General features: G+C 43.5%; 2 protein-coding genes across 2 annotated transcripts in view; both read right to left on the reverse strand.

Moving 5' to 3' along the window:
* Positions 1-7,291: 7,291 nt before the first annotated feature.
* Positions 7,292-8,625, reverse strand: LOC121875391 (melatonin-related receptor-like). Its single transcript, XM_042379944.1, has 2 exons — positions 8,590-8,625; positions 7,292-7,951 (listed from the first exon to the last, which is right to left on the reverse strand). The coding sequence occupies exons 1-2, from the start codon at positions 8,623-8,625 to the stop codon at positions 7,292-7,294; spliced, it is 696 nt and encodes a 231-aa protein (XP_042235878.1).
* Positions 8,626-9,779: 1,154 nt separating this feature from the next.
* Positions 9,780-21,177, reverse strand: part of LOC121875380 (zwei Ig domain protein zig-8-like) — a 66,795-nt gene continuing 55,397 nt past the window's right edge. Inside the window, exons 5-9 of the mRNA XM_042379933.1 lie at positions 20,697-20,829; positions 15,551-15,607; positions 13,699-13,871; positions 12,896-13,025; positions 9,780-10,444 (exon numbers count right to left, since the gene is read on the reverse strand). Of these exons, the coding sequence (XP_042235867.1) occupies positions 10,323-10,444; positions 12,896-13,025; positions 13,699-13,871; positions 15,551-15,607; positions 20,697-20,829 (615 nt within the window). The 3' untranslated portion in view covers positions 9,780-10,322. The remainder of the gene's footprint in view (positions 10,445-12,895; positions 13,026-13,698; positions 13,872-15,550; positions 15,608-20,696; positions 20,830-21,177) is intronic.

Below are 21,177 nucleotides of genomic sequence, written 5' to 3' on the forward strand. Positions count from 1 at the left end.
CTCCGCCTCCTATGTCAGGAGTTTTATAATCCAGCCTAGGAAGTAATTTAGGTTCCTGAAGGCTGGGGGGGGGTGGAGGAGGGGCGAGGGGGTGCAGTAGGAGGAGGGGCGATGGGGTGGAGTAGGAGGAGGGGCGAGGGGGTGCAGTAGGAGGAGGGGCGAGGGGGTGGAGTAGGTGGAGGGATGGAGACAGGGTGGAAAAGGGGAGGGTGGTGAAGTAGGGAGGGGGAAGGTGGAGGAGGGGGGAGGTGGATGAAGGGTGGGGTAGGAGGGGTAGTGCAGGGGAGGGCAGGGTATCACTCCCTGTAGGACCTTGTGTTGTAAGAAATACCTCAAAGTACAGGTAATAAGACGTCATTTGCCTCTGTCTACTGTGAAGACTACCTGAGGACTAATGTTAACCTAACCCAACCTAACCTACCCTACCATAACCTAACCCAACCCAACCTAACAATAACTGAGAATTCCAATAACAGTCGATTAGTCACTGTGGTTGGCTAATTGTCCGGTCTCCCTGGGCTACACTCCTTCACACCCAGGGTTCATACACCCCAATAAAGATAAGCCAGTGTGGTTGGCAAGTTGTCCGGTCTTCCTGGATCATACACCTCGCTAACTCAGGCTGTGGGTGTCGTGTTGATGACTCCAGCCTCTACGTGTGGGTTTTAAGGAGCTGCCCACCGCAAGACACTCGACGGAGCCATTAACACCTTTATGTCGCTATAACACAAGATAAAATATTAAATAAATGACGAATTTTATATAAGAGGAACAATCAGTATAATGACGTCATTCCAAAACACCAGTTATACATGTTCATCTCAGGCTGAGTTTTGATTGGCTCTCCGAATGTTTACTGATTTAAGTCTGTTTTCCTATTGGTTGATGAGTAGATCTTTCGCCTACTACATATGTACAGTACGATACAGAAGCAGAGAGAGAGAGAGAGAGAGAGAGAGAGAGAGAGAGAGAGAGAGAGAGAGAGAGAGAGCATTGTTTGTATACCTGCAGTGTCTCAGTACATTGTGTTTATAATTTCTGTCTATCTATCTATCTATCTATGTCTGTCTGTCTAAGTTCGACACATGAAGTCGTAATCCAGCAATATGGAGGGCCCCGGGGAGTCACGCATGCCCAACTGAAGGACAACACAACACACACCTCTTCCTCCTCCTCCGTCCTCCCACGGGGAGAGTGAGTCAGTCACCAGATGGCCGGAGGCGAGGTGACTCACTTTGAAGACCAAAAAACAATGGCATTATGTACGTACGTGTGTGTGTGTGTGTGTGTGTGTGTGTGTGTGTGTGTGTGTGTGTGACCGTAAAAATTTATTTCTCAAGTTTTGTAAAACAACATCAGTGACCAAGGCTTGTTTATTGGTTGTTTTGTGTTACTTGGATAAACAAAATGTCCTTCACCTGTAAACATAATCGGTAGATCAATTGAGGCGGACAGTTAAAATAAATGTCCCCCCCCCAAAAAAAAATAATATAAAATAAAATAAATAAATAAAATGACTTGATAAGCGACACTCTACTGTATATATTTCCTTGAGGTCTTAACTCTCTGTATACTGTTGAGCGAACAAGAACTACACTGACTCTCCACGCTGTGTCTGGTGCCTTCAGGAGGATGACATCGACTGTGGCCACGGCAGCAGTGTACCTGTTGGTGGCGACTGGTCCCGGGTCAGGTGTCTAAGCCTTCCACATGTTAGTTGCCAAAAGTTCCACTTATTTATCAACATTGTCTTCTGTGTTATAGTTTTGTAAGTAAACTGGAGGGTACAGTACATTCCAGGGCCGTCTAGGTAATGTAAACGACCTTCTTATAAGACCTGCTATTTTATTTGCTTGATTCACCTTCTCACAATGGTCCGAGAACTTCAGTTTGGGGTCAACATACACACACAGGTCATTTTCACATTTGGTCTCAGTTAATATTGTTTCTTCATCCCGTTGGGCCATGTGATACGTCTCCTTACTGTTGGTAGTGTATGTATGTATGTATGTATGTATGTATGTATGTATGTATGTATGCATGTATGTATGTGTATGTGTCAGTTTGTAAGAGTATGCATGTTCATGTTTAAGTATATTTGTATAAAAGGAACATAAACTTTTGAATATTACTAAATTATGGCTGAAATAATTTACATTTTCTTCTACTTAAGTTCATAGAAAACGTCCTCATTTACATGGGTAACTTTAATAATATTTTTCAGCTGCAGCAACTCCCTACTGGGCGTACTCGGTCACTAACACTCACGTTTCTCTCTTCCTTGTTCCTTCGTCAATAAGTTTCCGACATTAACACTTCTCGGCGAACAACTTCAGACACTTAACACATTTCAGCAAAAACTTTCAGACATTAGCACATTTCAGCGAACAACTTCAGGCACTTAACACATTTCAGCGAAAGATTTTAGTATACATGAATAATTTCATCCATATATAGAGCCTGTACGTCATCTCAACTAACATTACTAGGAGTTGGTTATTTTTGACAATATACCCGAGTTTTGGTGAGGGAGGAGGAGGAGGCTGTCAAACTGGTGATGGATTACAAGATGAATCACCAAGACAAGAAGTACCTGTTGCTGGTCGCCAAGAGGAAGCTGAGGATGGTGGGGAGACAGGGTGCTCGGGGATCGAACCAGTGACCCATATGATAAGAGTTCAGTTTCAGTACTATATCCACTCAGCCAGAGCAGATGTTTGATTCAATAAACTCAGCGGGAATAAGTAAGTTTTCTCTCCTCGCTAATGACCGACGAAGTGGCTGTAAGATTTATTCATAAAGTAATTAGATGAGAGAGAGAGAGAGAGAGAGAGAGAGAGAGAGAGAGAGAGAGGAGGGGGGAGTTTACAACTCAAGTCGCCTCTTTCTTCACAAGCGTAAACCGAGTCAGCTTGAAGGGAAGGAAGGAAGGTAAGTAGGCATACCGCTACCAACTATGGCTGGCATCTTCGCCCTGGGTAAGGTGTGTATGCCATGTATGCCTCATAACCTGTGGTGTTATGGTCAGCATGCTCACCTCGCAACCGAGTGGACCCGAGTTCGATCCCCGGGCAGGGTGAAACTATGGGCAAGTTTCTTTACGCCATTTGCCTCTGTCTACCCTGCAGTAAATGGGAACCTGGATGTTAATCGATTTGCTGATCGTGTTCCGGGGTAATGGTTAGCCAGTGCAGTTGGCGAGTTGTCCGGTCTTCTCGGGTTATTCCTTGACACTGGGTCATGCAGCTCGTTAACTCAGGGTGTGGTTGTTGTGTTGGCGACAGCTTCTACACCTTAAACAAATTCACGCCTAGGTGACCCTTGGGCCGGCCATCCTCGTACACGAGGGGCATCTATTATAACACAGTACGTAGCCAAAAGAACATGTCTGGTATCTTCTCCTGACAGAGCTTCAGCGTTACATATGTTGACGTCACAAATGTGTTGTGGTGTACGTGCAATCACATATGTCATGAGGAGGTACCAAACATGTCCTTTTGGCTACGTACCGTGTTATGAAGAAGTCCTAGACATACACTAGGGATTGTTTTTATATATTTTCCTCAACCTAACCTAAGATCAGCTTACCTAAATTAAAGTGCCATAACCTAACCTATGTTTCCCCAGTGATAGTGGTTTAAGGTCCCATAAAACACTGCCACCACCACCCACCTACCACCGCCACCCTCACCACCCACCACCACCCCACCACTCACCCACCACAACCCTTACAATCACCACCCACCTACTACCGCCACCATCACCACAACCCTCACCACCACCACCACCACCACCACCCACCACAACCCTTACCATCACCACAACCCTTACCATCACCACTCACCAGAACCCTCACCACCACCACCACCCACAATATGACACCAAACACTACCATTAATTCTAGACAGCGTAAGACCCGGCCCTCTGTGACAGCTCCGGAGATCAAGTCACGCCACATAAACACTGTCATAAACACAAGAAAATGCCGACCTGGGCTGACCCTCCCTTACCAGCGATCAGTTATTGTCACATAAAACTCTTCCTGTCCGCTGAGGGACGCGCCCGTGTGTGTGTGTGTGTGTGTGTGTGTGTGTGTGTGTATAGTTCCACCATCTACTGTAGATATACCACTCTGTTAGTTCAGAAAAGGAGGACTTAACACAACACTACGCAACACAACACAACACAATATTAAAAGTTAACTCGTACAGCCAGGCCAGATACAGAAAGCAATATGAACAACACACATTAACAACACAACCGAGACGACTTGTGTTGAAGCTTTGTGGATAAAACAGAAAAATCTCATCTTCCTTCGCCAATAATACTAACTTCTGTTTTGTTTTAATGTTTCCTCCTACGGTAGTTCAGTGTGGGTGTGGGTGTGTATGTGTATGTATGTATGTGTGTGTGTGTGTGTGTGTGTGTGTGTGTGTGTGTGTGTGTGTCGCTACATGGTAATAATTGTGATATTGTAATAAATTTTTATGCATTTCTTTTCAATAACACAGACTGGTGTGTGTTTATAGAGAAGAGTTGTCCTTGTATAAAGTCAAACTACAGTCTATAAATGAATAGTAGTAGTAGTTATTGTAGTAGTCGGAGCAGCAGTACAGTATTAGTAGTTGGTGTTCACAACCTCTGGCGAGATGGAACCAAGTGCAAAATGTTATCCGAACAGAAGCAGCAGCCCAGAAGTTATGTTACAGCCTGGATGAGATGTCGACTGTCCTTCTCTCTCCTTAGGTCGGCTTTGCTCTGCCTCAGGGGAACGAGAGCATCGGCCCCAAAGCCGACAACAGTTGCAGATATTGACTATGAGGCAACAGTCACTGAATGCCGCACAGCTAGGATAGCGACTTATGTATTAGGATATTTAATGTTAAGGTAATAAAATGGCGGCGAAGGTGTGGCTATTGGGGGAAGGACAGCGGCGGCGGCAGCAGCTATAGGCAAGAATAGTAATGAATGGCAATAGACGCATCAGCTCCCTCACCAGCTGGTAGTGTGAATACCCTGACGACGACAACAACATCAACAACATCAACATCATCATCATCATCATCATCATCATCGGAAACCTACAACGTAATTTTCTCTTTTATTTCCCCATTGTGGATCTAAAGGGCAAGATAGTGCTACAACACCATAATAATCGTCAAGACAATGCTATACTGTTATAACACCTTAGTAGGAAGATAGAAAGTATATTTTTCCCCGTTAACATATCTCACGTTCCAACAATGTAAACTTTCTTAAAAAAATACAACTAATGTACTGAAATTATTCTTCCACGCAGGATTAAACCAATCACCTTTTACCATAATTAAATACAGACTCTATGATCCCAGTTCATCACGATACGATTGCATTATTGCCAAAACAACAACAACAAAATCAGCCCGTTGTGTTTTGAAATATTGGATAAATTTACATACATTGCAATCATGATTCTTTGCAATATCAATCACTTATTTTTATATATTTTCCGTACAGGGTCATTATTCTGGTCATGTGTGTGTGTGTGTGTGTGTGTGTGTGTGTTAGGCAGTCAGTCAGATATATATATATATTGCTGTTAAGAAATATTATGTAATATTTTATCAGTCTTATATTTAAAATAACATTCTCTCTCTCTCTCTCTCTCAACCTATTTCACTTACAATACCTTAACAATGTATGGAGAGAGAGAGAGAGAGATATGGCAATATTTTACTCTAATTCTCTTGTTTATATTTTTGTATCTAACTTCAGGGGAAAAACTAAATATTCCCAACCGACAAAAAAATTAGGGAAAATATAGGTAAAAAAAAGGAGACATATCCAAGGCTTAAAAAATAGTATCAGGAAAATACATTATCTAGTTAAGTGGATAATTTATAAACTTTTTTAATAAATATTTTTTTTTTACTTTTTATTAATTTGTTGGGTTAAAAATAGTGTTCCTGGTCTTGACATACACACTTGAGGGCATAAAAAAGATTAATTACTTCTGTTGAGGGAAAACCTCCCCAACACAAGAGCCTCCCACATTCTCCAACACAAAAAGCCTCCCACATTCTCCAACACAAGAGCCTCCAACATTCTCCAACACAAAAAGCCTCCCACGTTCTCCAACACATGAAGCCTCCAACGCCCTCCCTACCAAGAGTTCCCCAACACACCCCACCAACACTACACCCACATCTCTCCCCAATTAAGAGACCTCCCACACCCCCAACAGAAGACCCCATCTCTCCCCTATTTAGACCCCAACACAAGACCCCCATCTCTCCCTAATTAAGAGACCCCCACCCCCAACCCCCTTTAAAAAAACGGCTAATTAATGCCCAAAACACAAAAAATACGTAGATGAAAGAAGAAGAAAACAACACAAAATAAGGAAAAATAAGTGAAATATTTTTTTTTAAATTTTTTAAGACAATTATGATAATACGTTTGGCGTCACTTCACAGCTGGGTCGACTTGGGGGGACCTGGAAGTGAATTATTCTCTTCCCTCACAACTAATTATCCTCCCTCACACCTAATTAACCTCCCTCACGCCTCATTATCCTCACTCGACACATTGTACTCAACCTGACGCATTGTACTCAACACAACGCATCTTACTCAACGTGACGCATTGTACTCAACCTGATGCATTGTACTCAACCTTCCATATCGTATTTAACCTCCCGCATCGTACTCAACCTAACGCATTGTACTCAACCTGACGCGTCGTACTGGAGGGACAAGTGACCTAATATTGTCTTCTTTTACCTGATTTTTAATTGAATTTTGACGGTCGTTAGAGGACGGAACTTAACGCTTCTCCAATTAACATTTAATTCTGTCACCTGCCCATCACCCCCCCCCCCCCAACCCCCAGAGGATTAGAGACAGATTTTGGCGGGAGATGAGGATTAGAGACAGATTTTGATGTAATGTGGTGAATTAGAGACAGATTTTGGCAGAATAAACGGGATTAGAGACAGATTTAAGTGTAATATATCGTTTAATGACAGACTTTGAAGTCATGTGGTAGATTACAGGCAAACTTCGGTAGGAAATTGTGGTCTAAAATCAGATAGGAGAGAGAGAGAGAGACCTTCACTACGGAATGGCCAATAATTCAGACACCTAACGCTATATAACTGTACGAGTAAGTAATCCAATTTGCATAATCTTGTCTTTATGAAAAAAATAAATACTCCCGTACTCCCACTGGAAGCTTTTGGCAACACCTACACGGTCGTTAAGTTACCAGTTAGTGTTGAGCTGTGGGTCTGTTGTGTTGAGCTGTGGGTCTGTTATATTGGCTGTGGGTCTGTGTTGGCTGTGGGTCTGTTGTGTTGAGCTGTGGGTCTGTTGTGTTGGCTGTGGGTCTGTTGTGTTGAGCTGTGGGTCTGTTGTGTTGGCTGTGGGTCTGGGTGTGTTGAGCTGTGGGTCTGTTGTGTTGTCTGTGGGTCTTTTGTGTTGAGCTGTGGGTCTGTTGTGTTGGCTGTGGGTCTTTTGTGTTGAGCTGTGGGTCTGCTGTGTTGAGCTATGGGTCTGTTGTGTTGAGCTGTGGGTCTGTTGTGTTGAGCTGTGGGTCTTGTGTTGAGCTGTGGGTCTGTTGTGTGAGCTGTTGAGCTGTGGGTCTGTTGTATTGAGCTGTGGGTCTGTTGCTTGGAGCTGTGGGTCTGCTGTGTTGAGCTATGGGTCTGTTGTGTTGAGCTGTGGGTCTGTTGTGTTGAGCTGTGGGTCTGTTGTGTTGAGCTGTGGGTCTGTTGTATTGAGCTGTGGGTCTGTTGTGTTGAGCTGTGGGTCTGTTGTGTTGAGCTGTGGGTCTGCTGTGTTGAGCTAGTGGGTCTGTTGTGTTGAGCTGTGGGTCTGTTGTGTTGAGCTGTGGGTCTGTTGTGTTGAGCTGTGGGTCTGTTGTGTTGAGCTGTGGGTCTGTTGTGTTGGCTGTGGGTCTGTTGTGTTGGCTGCTGTGTTGACAAGCGGCAAGATATATTGTACTATGAACCCTTGAGAGATATTTCCACAATATCCATATTTTGTTTCAGTATATTTACTCATTTATCTCAATACATCACATAAACTGGACACAAAATGAACCCATATATTATTCCTCTCACTCGTTATGTACAAAATTGTCAAACAAATGGCAAAAAATATAATAAAAAACGATACGGTTCTATGTTAGGTTTCAAATACTAGATGGCGCTGAACTGTCACATTATCCGTTGTTTACTGTTAAAAAACATAAATTTATGCATAATAGTTGATTTACGAGAATATTAATGTAAAATAAGATATTATCATGAAAATTAGAGTAGTGTTACCGTAGTAATGATTCTTAATATAAAAATTTTGCCTTTGTTTTTTTTTTCATAAGTTATTGTTAAAAAAAATTTCCACTTAATGTCAAAATCCGTTTTTTATGAGAGGTGCGTAGAGGACTCTCACCTCTTCCTCAATGGTTCAACAAACGTGGAAAAAATTGAAGTCTTTGAAGCGCTTGAGTACGACATACACTCGATAAACTGACGAACACTCAGAGTCTATTTTTGGATACGTTCATTGTTACCAGTGGAGGTGAACATAAGGACAAGCGTCACTATACCTTGTTGAGGCTGTAGTGGTGATACGTGGCCAGCATGTTCCTTAGTGATACTTGGCCAGCACTAGTGTTACGTGGCCAACATGTCTCTTATCCTTACTGTTACGTGGCCAGCACCTCACGTATCCCAGCACAATAAATATTTATAAATATGTTGTTAAAATGTTTTTGTTCAAGTCTCCCTCACAGTAAGTCGTATCCATCAGGTGTAGCAGAACACAGTCAGTCAGTCGAGCACCCACTCACTCACACAGACCTTCATGTACTGATCCATACACACAGGACCTCATCACCTGACACACGGCGCCGGGGTGAACTACTGAACTACACCATTACACTTGTTGACGCGCTAACTGCTGCTTATTACTCTCGCCAGATGTGTCAAGAAAATTGTATTTTTCTTTTATTTTGCATCTACGTCTTGTGATGTTTTATGATGTTGTGTGTGTGTGTGTGTGTGTGTGTCCTACATAATGGCATCCAGCTTATGAGACATGGGTCACATACAGGAGGCACCTCAAGGCACTTGAAAACTTTTACCAACGTAGTCTACGTTCCATCCTCCGAGTTCGCTGGGAAGACAAGAGAAAAAATGCCAGTATTCTTGCTGACACCAACTGTAGGAGCATCGAGGCTACCATTATCCATGAACAACTACGCTGGACTGGCCATGTTACCCGCATGGACGACAGTAGACTGTCAAAGCAGCTACTTTACAGTCACCTAACGAATAGTAAACGTAACGCCGGCGGGCAACTGAAAAGGTGTAAGGATAGTCTTAAGACAAACCTGAAAAAGTGCCAAATCGACCCCCTCACCTGGGAGACGATTACTCCACACTCATATCATCCTGTCAGCCGTGGATCATCGTCATACTAGATTCCGAGTGACACAAGAAAATTCCTTTATTTCATTGGACTGACCATATATCAATAATTTTATACTTTAATATCTGCTAATATTATACAATACATACCATAGAGGATTAATATACGTTTATAACTATACATTTTCATAACTTTCATGAATATATTAATGTGTAATATGTTCCTATATCTTTTATCATCAAGGGTTATCGTCACTCTCCTTCAGAAAACTCCGTAAAAAAAAACAATTAAAAAACTAATCAAGATATTATATTTTTCCCCAGGTGTTTGTGTTTACCTTGAGTCTGGGGTTAAGAAAACGAGCGGTAGATGGAGGGGCTACCTACTTATTTATTAAAATCCTCATCCGTAAACTAAACACACAAAGGGTTATCTCAGACGACACTCATATAAACAATCATTTATTTATCTCCTTTCCTCTCTTTTTTTCTTATTTCATTGTTATTTATTATATATATATTTTTTTACATTATCTATTAATAATATTTTTCACCCTATCAATCAGTAGCATTTCATCCATCTTTATCTTTATGACCAATCAGACTCGTGGATCTGGCTCATAAGATTGATGCTAACCAAGGAGAATATATCATTTATAAATCCTGTATTCCTATTGGTCAAGAACATGAGAGGATATAACCTACCCATATATTTCACAAGTGTTTGATGTCAACCAATCAATAGGCTGCATATAGCCCCTTTCGGTCGTTCTTGGCCAATCAGCGATGTAGATCTGGTTCCTTCTGGGACTGTGGGAAGCGAAAATACTAACCAATGAGAAGAGTGAATTCCTCGGTGCTGAGTCCTTCTTGGGTAATCAGCGGCATGAGTTTGATTCAATGGCCAAGGTTAGGAGAGGGTGAGGGAGGGCCACAGGAGGGCCATGAGGATGATGGGTGACGTGGGTGGCCATGGGCGGTGGGTGTGGGCGGCGCTGTACCCACCCAACTGTACTGCCGCCTGTCGCTCGTCTGAAAGCGATGATAAAAAAAGAAAACACCAATGTACAAAATTTGAGTTAAAATTCATTTACAAACTGAAAGGACGGCCAGTAAAAATAGTGACAATATAGAACAATGGAGAAAAGGCTGAAAAATATCCTTGATTTAAAAGTTTAAACGCTAAAATCTGTTAAAATCTGTTAAAAAGGGTAACGGTCAAAATTCAAATACAAATTCAAACAGTGACGTTCAAAAGTGAGTGGGATATTGTAGAAGTGACAGCTCTAAAAGTCGGTTACGGCCTGATACAATAACTGTTATTATTTTTAAACCCTAACAGTTAAAAGTCCATCACAAATTGAAACAGCGTCTGTGACAATTCAGTTACACAGTTCAAGCTTTGACAGTTGAACGCAGGTTAGAGCTTTGAATTCAAATTTTCAAACATAGCGGATTTCTTCAACACACTACAGTGACTAGAAGATTAAACGAGGCATTTACAACACGATTAATGTGACGTAATCTGGTGTAGTTAGATAAAGAGAGACAGACAGACATAGAGAGAGACGCAAAAACCCCACAAAAGAGATTAGTCAGCCTTGATAAGACTTCACCATCCATTTTCTATTATACATAAAGGAGTCCAAGCATTGAGATAGACACATCTATGGCTTTATGGGGCTGGAGGGGCTAGGGAGGGGCTAGGGGGCTGGGGAGCTAGGGTAATCTTAGGGGCTCTCTGTTTACATCTAGTCTGGGGACTGAATCAACGACCCTGGAACAATAACCTAGTGCTGTGTACCACTCGACCACAAGGCACAATAAAACAGTTGAATGGTAAATATGTAGGAATATTTTTTGTACCGTGGGTGTGTGTGTGTGTGTGTGTGCAGAATACATTAATAGTGTGGGTATGTATATCCATGAGGCGATGTTGTTTCTATGTATACAGGAGACGATAACTGCATGTATACTTAGAATAAATAGAACAACATTTAATAGGTGTTATACAGGTGTTGTGAAGGTGTTGTAAAGGTGTTATACAGGTGTTGTGAAGGTGTTGTAAAGGTGTTATACAGGTGTTGTACAGGTGTTATACAGGTGTTATACAGGTGTTGTGAAGGTGTTGTAGGGTTGTAAATATTAAAGCACTATATACTGTGGACACGTCGCCCCTACACCCCAGATAACTACAGTTTTATGAGGCATTCCTTAGTGTGTGTGTGTGTGTGTGTGTGTGACAGAGAGACAGACAGACAAACAGAAATACGCACATACACACATAAAGGGAAAGAAAGAAAGAGATACACAATAGATACAGAGGAGAGAGAGAGAGAGAGAGAGAGAGAGAGAGAGAGAGAGAGAGAGAGAGAGAGAGAGAGAGAGAGAGAGAGAGAGAGAGAGAGAGAGAGAGAGAGAGAGAGAGAGAGAGAGAGAGAGAGAGAGAGAGAGAGAGAGAGAGAGAGAGAGAGAGAGAGAGAGAGAGAGAGAGAGAGAGAGAGAGAGAGAGAGAGAGAGAGAGAGAGAGAGAGAGAGAGACATCATTCTCTCTCCCCCCTTGTATGTAATAGTTCCGTTGTGTTTGTACAGTAGAGTGTGTACACAAGGTCCCTGTTTCTGTGCATGTGTTGTGTGTGTGTAAATAACATATAATACATACATACATACTTACACGCATTAATACATACATACATACATATATACTTACACGCATACATACTTACACGCATACATACATACTGTACATACACACATACATACATACATACAAATCTTTATGTCACGCTTAAAGGTGCAGAATTACACTTACAACGCCTATAAGCTTCATAGACCCAATTACAGCGCCACTACACCAACATACACCAACATACACCAACATACACCAACACACGACAACCTATACTACCGCTACACCCATACATCACCCACCTACATTACCAGTACACCCAAATACATTCATCAACACCCACGTATGATTCCCTACACCCACACAGACCATCCACACCCCCCTCCTACACCCACACAGACACACACACCCTACACACACCTCCCACACCACACACCCATACACACACCTCTTACACACACACACACACACACCTCCTGCACACACACACACACCCTCCTACACCACACACACACACACACCTCCTACACCCACACACACCCTTCTACACCCACACACACACACACACACACCCTCCTACACCACACACACACCCTTCTACACCCACTCCACACACACCTCCTACACACACACACACCCTCCACACCCACACACACACACACCCCTCTACACCCACCCACACACACCCTCCTACACACCACACACCCTCCCACACCCACACACACACCCTCCTACACCCACACACACCCTTCCACACCCACACACACACCCCTCCCACCCCACACACACACCTCCTACACCCACACACACCCTCCTACACCCACACACACCCTTCTACACCCAGCTACACCCACCCGTAGTGACGTGGACGGACACAGAAGCAGGTGGAGCGTTGATGGGAGTACAGGTGTAGTTCCCGGAGTCAGTCGTTCTTACTGTTGATAGCAGGAGCCGGGAGGTGGTCTGATCTGTCGTCTTCTCTATCTGTGAGGGAGAGTGAGGGAGAGTGAGGGAGGGTTGCTGGAGGTGAGGGAGAGAGAGAGAGAGAGAGAGAGAGAGAGAGAGAGAGAGAGAGATCTCCCCCTCTCTCTCTCTTTCTCTCAATTAAAAAAACATTAAAAAACAAACACTATATTGTACATCATTTAAGTAAACACTACAAAATCAACAATAAGTAACTCAAACACTTATAATAACACACACACACACACTTAAGTAACTGTCACGGTCTCGTTTATAAGTGTTAAAAGTTACTACCGACACCTCACTAACTTTATAACAGGTGAAGTATTTTTTTTGGAGGGGGGGGGTCTGTGTTTTACTGTCTCTCTGTCTGTCTGTTTGTCTGTCTATCTCTATATGTTTGTCTGTCTGTCTATCTGTCTGTCAGTATATGTTTGTCTATTTGTCTATCTATCTGTCTGACTACCTATCTATCTATCTGTCTATATGTCTACACATACCATTTTCCTTCCGTCAAGATTATCTCCCATAACTACCATCCAGAGCCATAACACTACCATACAACCATACCACCACGCTACCATACCACCACACAACCACACTACCATACAACCATACCACCACACAACCACACTACACTACCACACAACCACACAACCACACTACCATACCACCACACTACCACACTACCTACCATAATAGCGATACCACCCCTGGGAGAGTCGTAGTCCAGCCTGGTATTGTAGTGGTACCATAAGAGAGCCGGTGGTGGGTGGGAGGTATAAGTCACCACACACTCCAGTACCAAGGAGGAGCCGGCCTGGAGATACCTGGATTCAGTTCCTAAAATCCTCGTGCCGTATTCTCCTGTGTGTGGAGGGGAGGTGGGGGGATGGAGGTGGGGTTGGGAAGGAGGTGGTAAGGGGGGGTGGAGGTGGGGTTGGGGAAGGAGGTGGGTGGTGGGGTGGGTGGGGGTTGGGAAGGAAGTGGGTGGTGGGGGGGGTGGAGGTGGGGTTGGGAAGGAGGTGGGTGGTGGGGGAGGTGACGTAGAAGAGACGTGGCAGGTGACGCAGCAGGTGACGCAGCAGGTGACGCAGGAAATGACGCAGCAGATGACGCAGTAGATGACAGACGAGATAAGAGAATAATATGGCTGTTATATAAGCAGGTGATTATTAGAGTGATATATAAGACATTATATGGAGTCTAGTGAAGAATGATATGAAATTATATAACACCAGCGGGAGGTAGAGGAGGCCAGAGGGTCATAAGATAACCTGACCTGACCTGACCTGACTTAACCTAAATTAATCTAACCTAACCTGACCTAAATTAACCTAACCTAACCTAACTTAGCCTAATGAAAATTATTCTAACCTGACCTAACCCAAATTAACCTAACCTGACCTAACCAAAATTAATCTAACCTAATCTAACCTAACTCAGCCTAACGAAAATGAATCTAATCTAACTTAACCTAACTTAATCTAGCCTAAATTAATTTAACCTAACCTAACCAAAATTATTCTAACCTAACCTGACCTAACTTAACCGAACCTAACCAAAATGAATAGATATATAGAAATACAGACAGACAGACAGAGACAGAAAACAGAAAGACAAACAGACAGACAGACAAACAAGCATACAGATACACAGACAGACAGACAGACAGACAGACAGACAGACAGACAGACAGACAGACAGACAGACATAGAGACGTAAAACAAAGGGTCCTCTGCGACGCACAGAATATATATGAGATATATATATATATATATATAAAATTTATATCACGGACAAGAACCCAATATAAGGAGATATATCCTGACCTCATCCTCTACCGCAGGATAGTTAAGGCTAGGCAGGATAGTCAAGGCTGGTCATGATAGTTAAGGATAGACAGGATATTTAAGGATGGTCAGGATAGTCAAGGCTAGGCAGGATAATCATTGTTAGGCAGGATAGTCAAGGATGGTCATGATGGTCAAGGCTAGGCAGGATAGTCAAGGCTAGGCAGGATAGTCAAGGCTAGGCAGGATAATCATTGTTAGGCAGGATAGTCAAGGCTAGGCAGGATAATCACGGCTAGGCAGGATAGTCAAGGATGGTCATGATGGTCAAGGCTAGGCAGGATAGTCAAGGCTGGTCATGATAGTTAAGGATAGACAGGATATTTAAGGATGGTCAGGATAGTCAAGGCTAGGCAGGATAATCATTGTTAGGCAGGATAGTCAAGGATGGTCATGATGGTCAAGGCTAGGCAGGATAGTCAAGGCTAGGCAGGATAGTCAAGGCTGGGGCTCATTAGGACAGGTGTATGCCAAGCTATATAGCGTATACTCCTATGTAACTATATATACAAACGCTTATACTAGTGACTAACATACACACAGACACAGACAGACACACAGACAGACATAGAGACAGACAGACAGAGAGACAGACAGACAAATATAAACACAAAAAACAGACAAACAGAAATATACAAAAATACAAACAAACAGGCAAATAAAACAGACAGACAGACAGATAGACAGACTCACCTTGGTCGGGGTCTGACGGAGGCACCTTGTACATGTGATGATCCAGCCGATGTTTATCTGTGAGAGAGAGAGAGAGAGAGAGAGAGAGAGAGGAGGTATATTATACAAAACACGACACAGGTTATGGCTCTTCATCTATTCCCCCGCCTCCCTCACTCCCTACCTCCCCTATCCCCACCTCCACTGTTCGCTTTACAACTCTCATCATCATTTATATCTTCCCTCGCCTCACCTGCCTCCTCTCTCTCTCTCTCTTCTCTCTCTCTTCTCTCTCTCTCTCTCTTCTCTCATACTTTGCCCTGGTTTCAACATCATTTATATTCAATAAGAAAACCAGCTATTTCTACAGTGTGTCATCAAGTTCTCTCTCTCTCTCTCTCTCTCTCTCCTCCTCAAACTTCACCCATTCTGTATGTCTCGCCCTTGTATCACCACACCCGTTACACTATTAAACAAACAGAGGTGAGATATGGCACCACCCCCCAGGTCATACCGTCAACCAGTCACTCAACGCTACCAGTAATTGTTTCCAGACAGAGGAATAAAGTTTGATTGTCCTGAAGCAAAGTTATGGATACCTATCACACACACACACACACACTACTACTACTACTACTACTACTACGTGGCCTCCAGCCTCCCCCAATAGCCACACCTTCGCCACCATTTATTTACCTTAATATTAACTATCCTAATACATAAGCAACTATCCTATCTGTGTTAAATTAGTTGAGCCGCAGATCGATGCGGCATTCGGTGACTGTAGCCTCATAGTCGATATCTGCAGCAGTTGACGGAGTAGGGGCAGAAGCTCTCGTTCCCCTGAGGCAGAGCAAAGCCGACCGAAGGAGAGAGAAGGACAGTCGACATCTCATCCAGGCTGTGACATAACTTCTGGGCTGCTGCTTCTGTTCGGAGATCAGCTCCGCGAGTCTGGCGTAGAAACATCTTGCGCTTGGGCCCATCCCACCAGAGGTTGTGAACACTAGCGGAGTGAAGCTGCCTTGATCGACATTTTGAATTCTCTCCCCATATGCCCTTCTCTTGTCGTTCTCGTTCCTCCTATGTGCAGCATCGAGAGCTAGGTTACGGTGACAAACGGCCATGGGATCAAAAATCCTGATGTCGAAGAAGGCTCGCTGTCCCCGCGTCCAGAATCCTCGAGCACTGACGTCCACACGGGCTTCGTTAGATGTGTTTGAAGTCCTGTGTTGGAGGATCTCGCCATCCAGTGGAAGGAGGGTCGGTTCTACCATGACGTCCCGGCAGGTTTCCTTCAACATATTTGCTGTGAGATCCCTTACCTCGTCATGCCTCATGCATATGAAGCCCCCCTTCTTGCAAACCATGGCGTGATCGCCATCATAGGAATAGCCACACACGCATTGGGAGGGCAAACCATCTACTGGCCAACCGTACCTTAGAGCAATGGCATCTGTAAATTCTTGTTTGTTAAGGCTGAAACCATTTGCCCTTATCGGTAACGTAGTTAACCAGTTCGAGGCGCCCACCTCCTGCGCTATAGCTACTTTTTTTGTCAGATTTTCTGGAACCTGCAGCAATAATTGCTGCAACATGTCATTTTGGCAGTGCTGCCGATCTGTTGTAATGGATCTACGGATCTTATTAACTTCGCTGGTGTCCACTTCCCCTGTTGCATTCTGGGCTATTATGTGGTCAGTGAGGGCTGCCGTGAGCTTAAGTGAATTTTGATGTTCAGAGTCAGCAATCTCCTCTGGATTAGTTAGTCCCATCCCTCCCAGTCTTGGTGGAAGTGCAAGAAGTGTTCTTTCTACTGGGGTTAAGTCGTGGTGTTTCACTAGTTTGGGAATGAACTTGACACTGATTGCTTCTTCCAAAGGGTGGAGGAGGGGTCGGATCTCAGGGATGGTACGCATCAGGTAGTTCCAACGATGCTTGACTCCATGTGTGAATGCTGCAAAGGCCGCATGTGGCTCTGTGTTAGCAATCTCCGATAGAGCATGGATTTCGCTAACCCACTCGTTCACCTTTCCCCCTACGTACTGGGTCTTGAAGTCCGTAGTGCCAATTACTGCGCCTAGATGTCTTTGGCCGTCCTTAGTTATTTTGACCTCACTTTCGCCGAAAACCTCCACTACTACTACTTTGCTGTCACTCGGAATCTAGTATGACGATCATCCAGCTATGATACAATGACATGAGTTATTAAGGATGTCACCTTCGTTGGTGAGCTCTGAGGTGACTCGAGAGGCCGATATGGGACCGGCAGAGTTGGTCACAGATGTTGCACGTGTGGAGGGCTACATCTAGTGCGGGAGGGGTGGCGGCAGCGTCTTTCCGGCGTTCGCGCTTGTCTGCCTCGGTATGCAGTCGGACTAACTCGAAAGTATTGACACCTTCTCGTGTGGTGCTCCTCCAAGCGTTACGGTGTGAAGTAATCATCTCCCAGGTGAAGGGGGTAGATTTGGCGCACAACACACACACACACACTCACTCTCTCTCTCTCTCTCTCTCTCTCTCTCTCTCTCTCTCTCTCTCTCTCTCTCTCTCACCCACGTTATTTGCCCATGCTTAATATGAACCCATGACATTTTCTTACAACACTAATGATATTGTTTTTGTTCATGGATGAGTTTTTTAAGGTTAACTAGTGTAACCCATTCGTGACAGTGACCCATAAAACTCACCCACGAAATCAACTCTTGATTTCTATTGGTCAGTTAGAGAGGACAAGAGACCGTGACGTCACTTCCTTAGTAACCGAGTCGGCCAAATTGGTGAGAAACAAAACTATGTAAACAAACAGTAATGGCAATGTACAGTCCCCTCCACTAGTGCGTTTACAGGGGCGCATCAGGTTTGTGCAGTGTGTGGCAGTGCTGTGTTTGTTTACATTCGACAGAAGGAAACTCGCATTAGTAAACATAATATAGAATCAAATTAAAACAATATTAAAACAAACAACTCAAACTATATTGATTTGTGGTGGAATGTTAATATGACGAGTCCCTGTAAAAGCACTCGTGAAGGGGGCTGCACTTGACTAAAACACCGATCAATATTATTTCCGGGAATTTAACGACGAATGAAATAGCAGCGATAAACCTTGCAATGAGCTTCAGAGGACCAATAGATAAACGAAAAGCTCAAACAATCTCTCAAAAATAAACTCCCTTGACGTCAGCCATTTCACGGATTAGCGAACGCGACGCAGTTAATACCCGTGTTTATGTTGGCGACTGCGAGCTGACTGGCACAATAAACCCCTCTCTATATCCCACAATGCCCCTGAGTAACAAATAGCCCAGCTCTGATTCACCTAAATGACCCGTCGTTTATAAAGACGGCTGGTTTAGATAACAGATGCCCTTCGACGGAATTAAATTTAGATACTGTGGGCATTCATCCCGTCCTATCCCCTATCCTCGCTTGATTACGAATGACCTGGCGTATAATGTAAGGTCCAGATTATAGGTATATACTTTTATTTTATTATAGATGGGAGTGATTATACGCATTGTTTATCCAAGTTGTCTGTCTGTCTGTCGTTCAAGTAGATAGGGTGGAGTAATACGCTGGTCTTTGTGATTAGTTATAGGGATTAAGATCTATTGGAGTTATGAAGGCGTTGAAATGGTTAAATTAATGTTATATTTTTGTTTATAACTCAGGGGAAGGATTCATTACATGTTAACAATGATGGCGGTAATTTAACAGTAAAGGAGAGACTCAGTTTAATATTAATGAACTGTAAGGAAGTAATGACAGATGCTACACACACACACACACACACACACACACACACACACACACACTTTATCTCGGTCCAACAATGAAAACAGAACACCCCCCCTTTTCAAGCATCACTCAGAGGGCCGCCAGCACAATGGTCGGGTCAGAAGAGGAAGTAAAAAACCATGAGGATATTAATTAATGTTGTGATGCTAGTCGAGCCCTGACCTTGTTTAACCTCGAGCTTAAACAACCCTAACCTAACTTAAACTAACCTAACTTAATTTAACCTAACTTAAACCAACATTCTTTTACCTTTAGATTAAATACCCTAACTCTCATCTAAGTTAACCTCACCTAATCTAACCTAACCCAACCCTAACCTAATCTTAACCAAACCTTAACCTAACCTAATTCCCCCAGGTAACATCAGGTGAAATAAGCTAGGGGGGGGGGGGCTAATCCTCAGGTGATCAGAATTAATTAACTTCCCCCCACACCTGGATCAACACACCTTTACTGCTCTGAATCTCCTGTTCCTCTCACGTCCATTGATAGATGAACGTCTATTGCGAGTAAACAAATACTACTTCATTCTTTTACCTCGGGCCAATCACAAACGGTGTAAATTGAGCCAATCAGAGAGGAGGAGGGATAACGGGATGATGTTTGTTTACCTTATGGACAATATGGCGGAGTTGGTTGCTAAGGAAGTGACGTCACGCCGATTTAGACCAATGGCGTTTACCGGTGATGTTATTATTAGCATTTACGTCACAGTGACCCATTACTACATGACAGTAACCCATTACTACATGACAGTGACCCATTACTACATGACAGTGACCCATTACTACATGACAGTGACCCATTACTACATGACAGTGACCCATTACTACATGACAGTGACCCATTACTACATGACAGTGACCCATTACTACATGACAGTGACCCATTACTACATGACAGTGACCCATTACTACATGACAGTGACCCATTACTACATGACAGTGACCCATTACTACATGACAGTGACCCATTACTACATGACAGTAACCCATTACTACATGACAGTGACCCATTACATGACAGTGACCCATTACTACATGACAGTGACCCATTACTACATGACAGTGAACCATTACTACAGTGACCCATTACTACATGACAGTGACCCATTACTACATGACAGTGACCCATTACTACATGACAGTGACCCATTACTACATGACAGTGACCCATTACTACATGACAGTGACCCATTACTACATGACAGTGACCCATTACTACATGACAGTGACCCATTACTACATGACAGTGACCCATTACTACATGACAGTGAACCATTACTACATGACAGTGACCCATTACTACATGACAGTGACCCATTACTACATGACAGTGACCCATTACTACATGACCCATGACTCACCCATGACACTGAGGTACACATCCCGGAAGATCTTGGGATGTGAGTTGACTTGACACTTGTAGGTACCGGTGTCCCAGGGCTTAGTGAACAACACCTGTAGCGTCCAGTCATCTGTCTCAGGAGTGTGTAGCACCTGTGGGAGATGACACGCTGTTAGGTTAGGTTACGTTAGGTTAGGTTAGGTTAGGTTTACGTTAGGTTAGGTTAGGTTAGGTTAGGTTAGGTTGGGTTAAGTTTAGACAAATTTTTCAACTTCCGGTTCAAAAATCACTTCAGCACCATTAAGTTAAAGACTCACTCGAGACAGCGCCATTACCTTCCTCTCTTAACAGTAAACACGACGCCATAATCTTTTACGAAGCTTAAGTACACATAACTCTCTCTATCTCTCACACATTGTCTTTCACATATGTTACAGTCTCTCTCTCTCTCTCTCTCTCTCTCTCTCTCTCTCTCTCTCTGTTGCAACATTAACTCTACA

The sequence above is a fragment of the Homarus americanus genome, unplaced genomic scaffold (genome assembly GCF_018991925.1).
Source record: "Homarus americanus isolate GMGI-L3 unplaced genomic scaffold, GMGI_Hamer_2.0 scaffold56241, whole genome shotgun sequence".
In the NCBI taxonomy this organism is placed as follows: Eukaryota; Metazoa; Arthropoda; class Malacostraca; order Decapoda; family Nephropidae; genus Homarus; species Homarus americanus.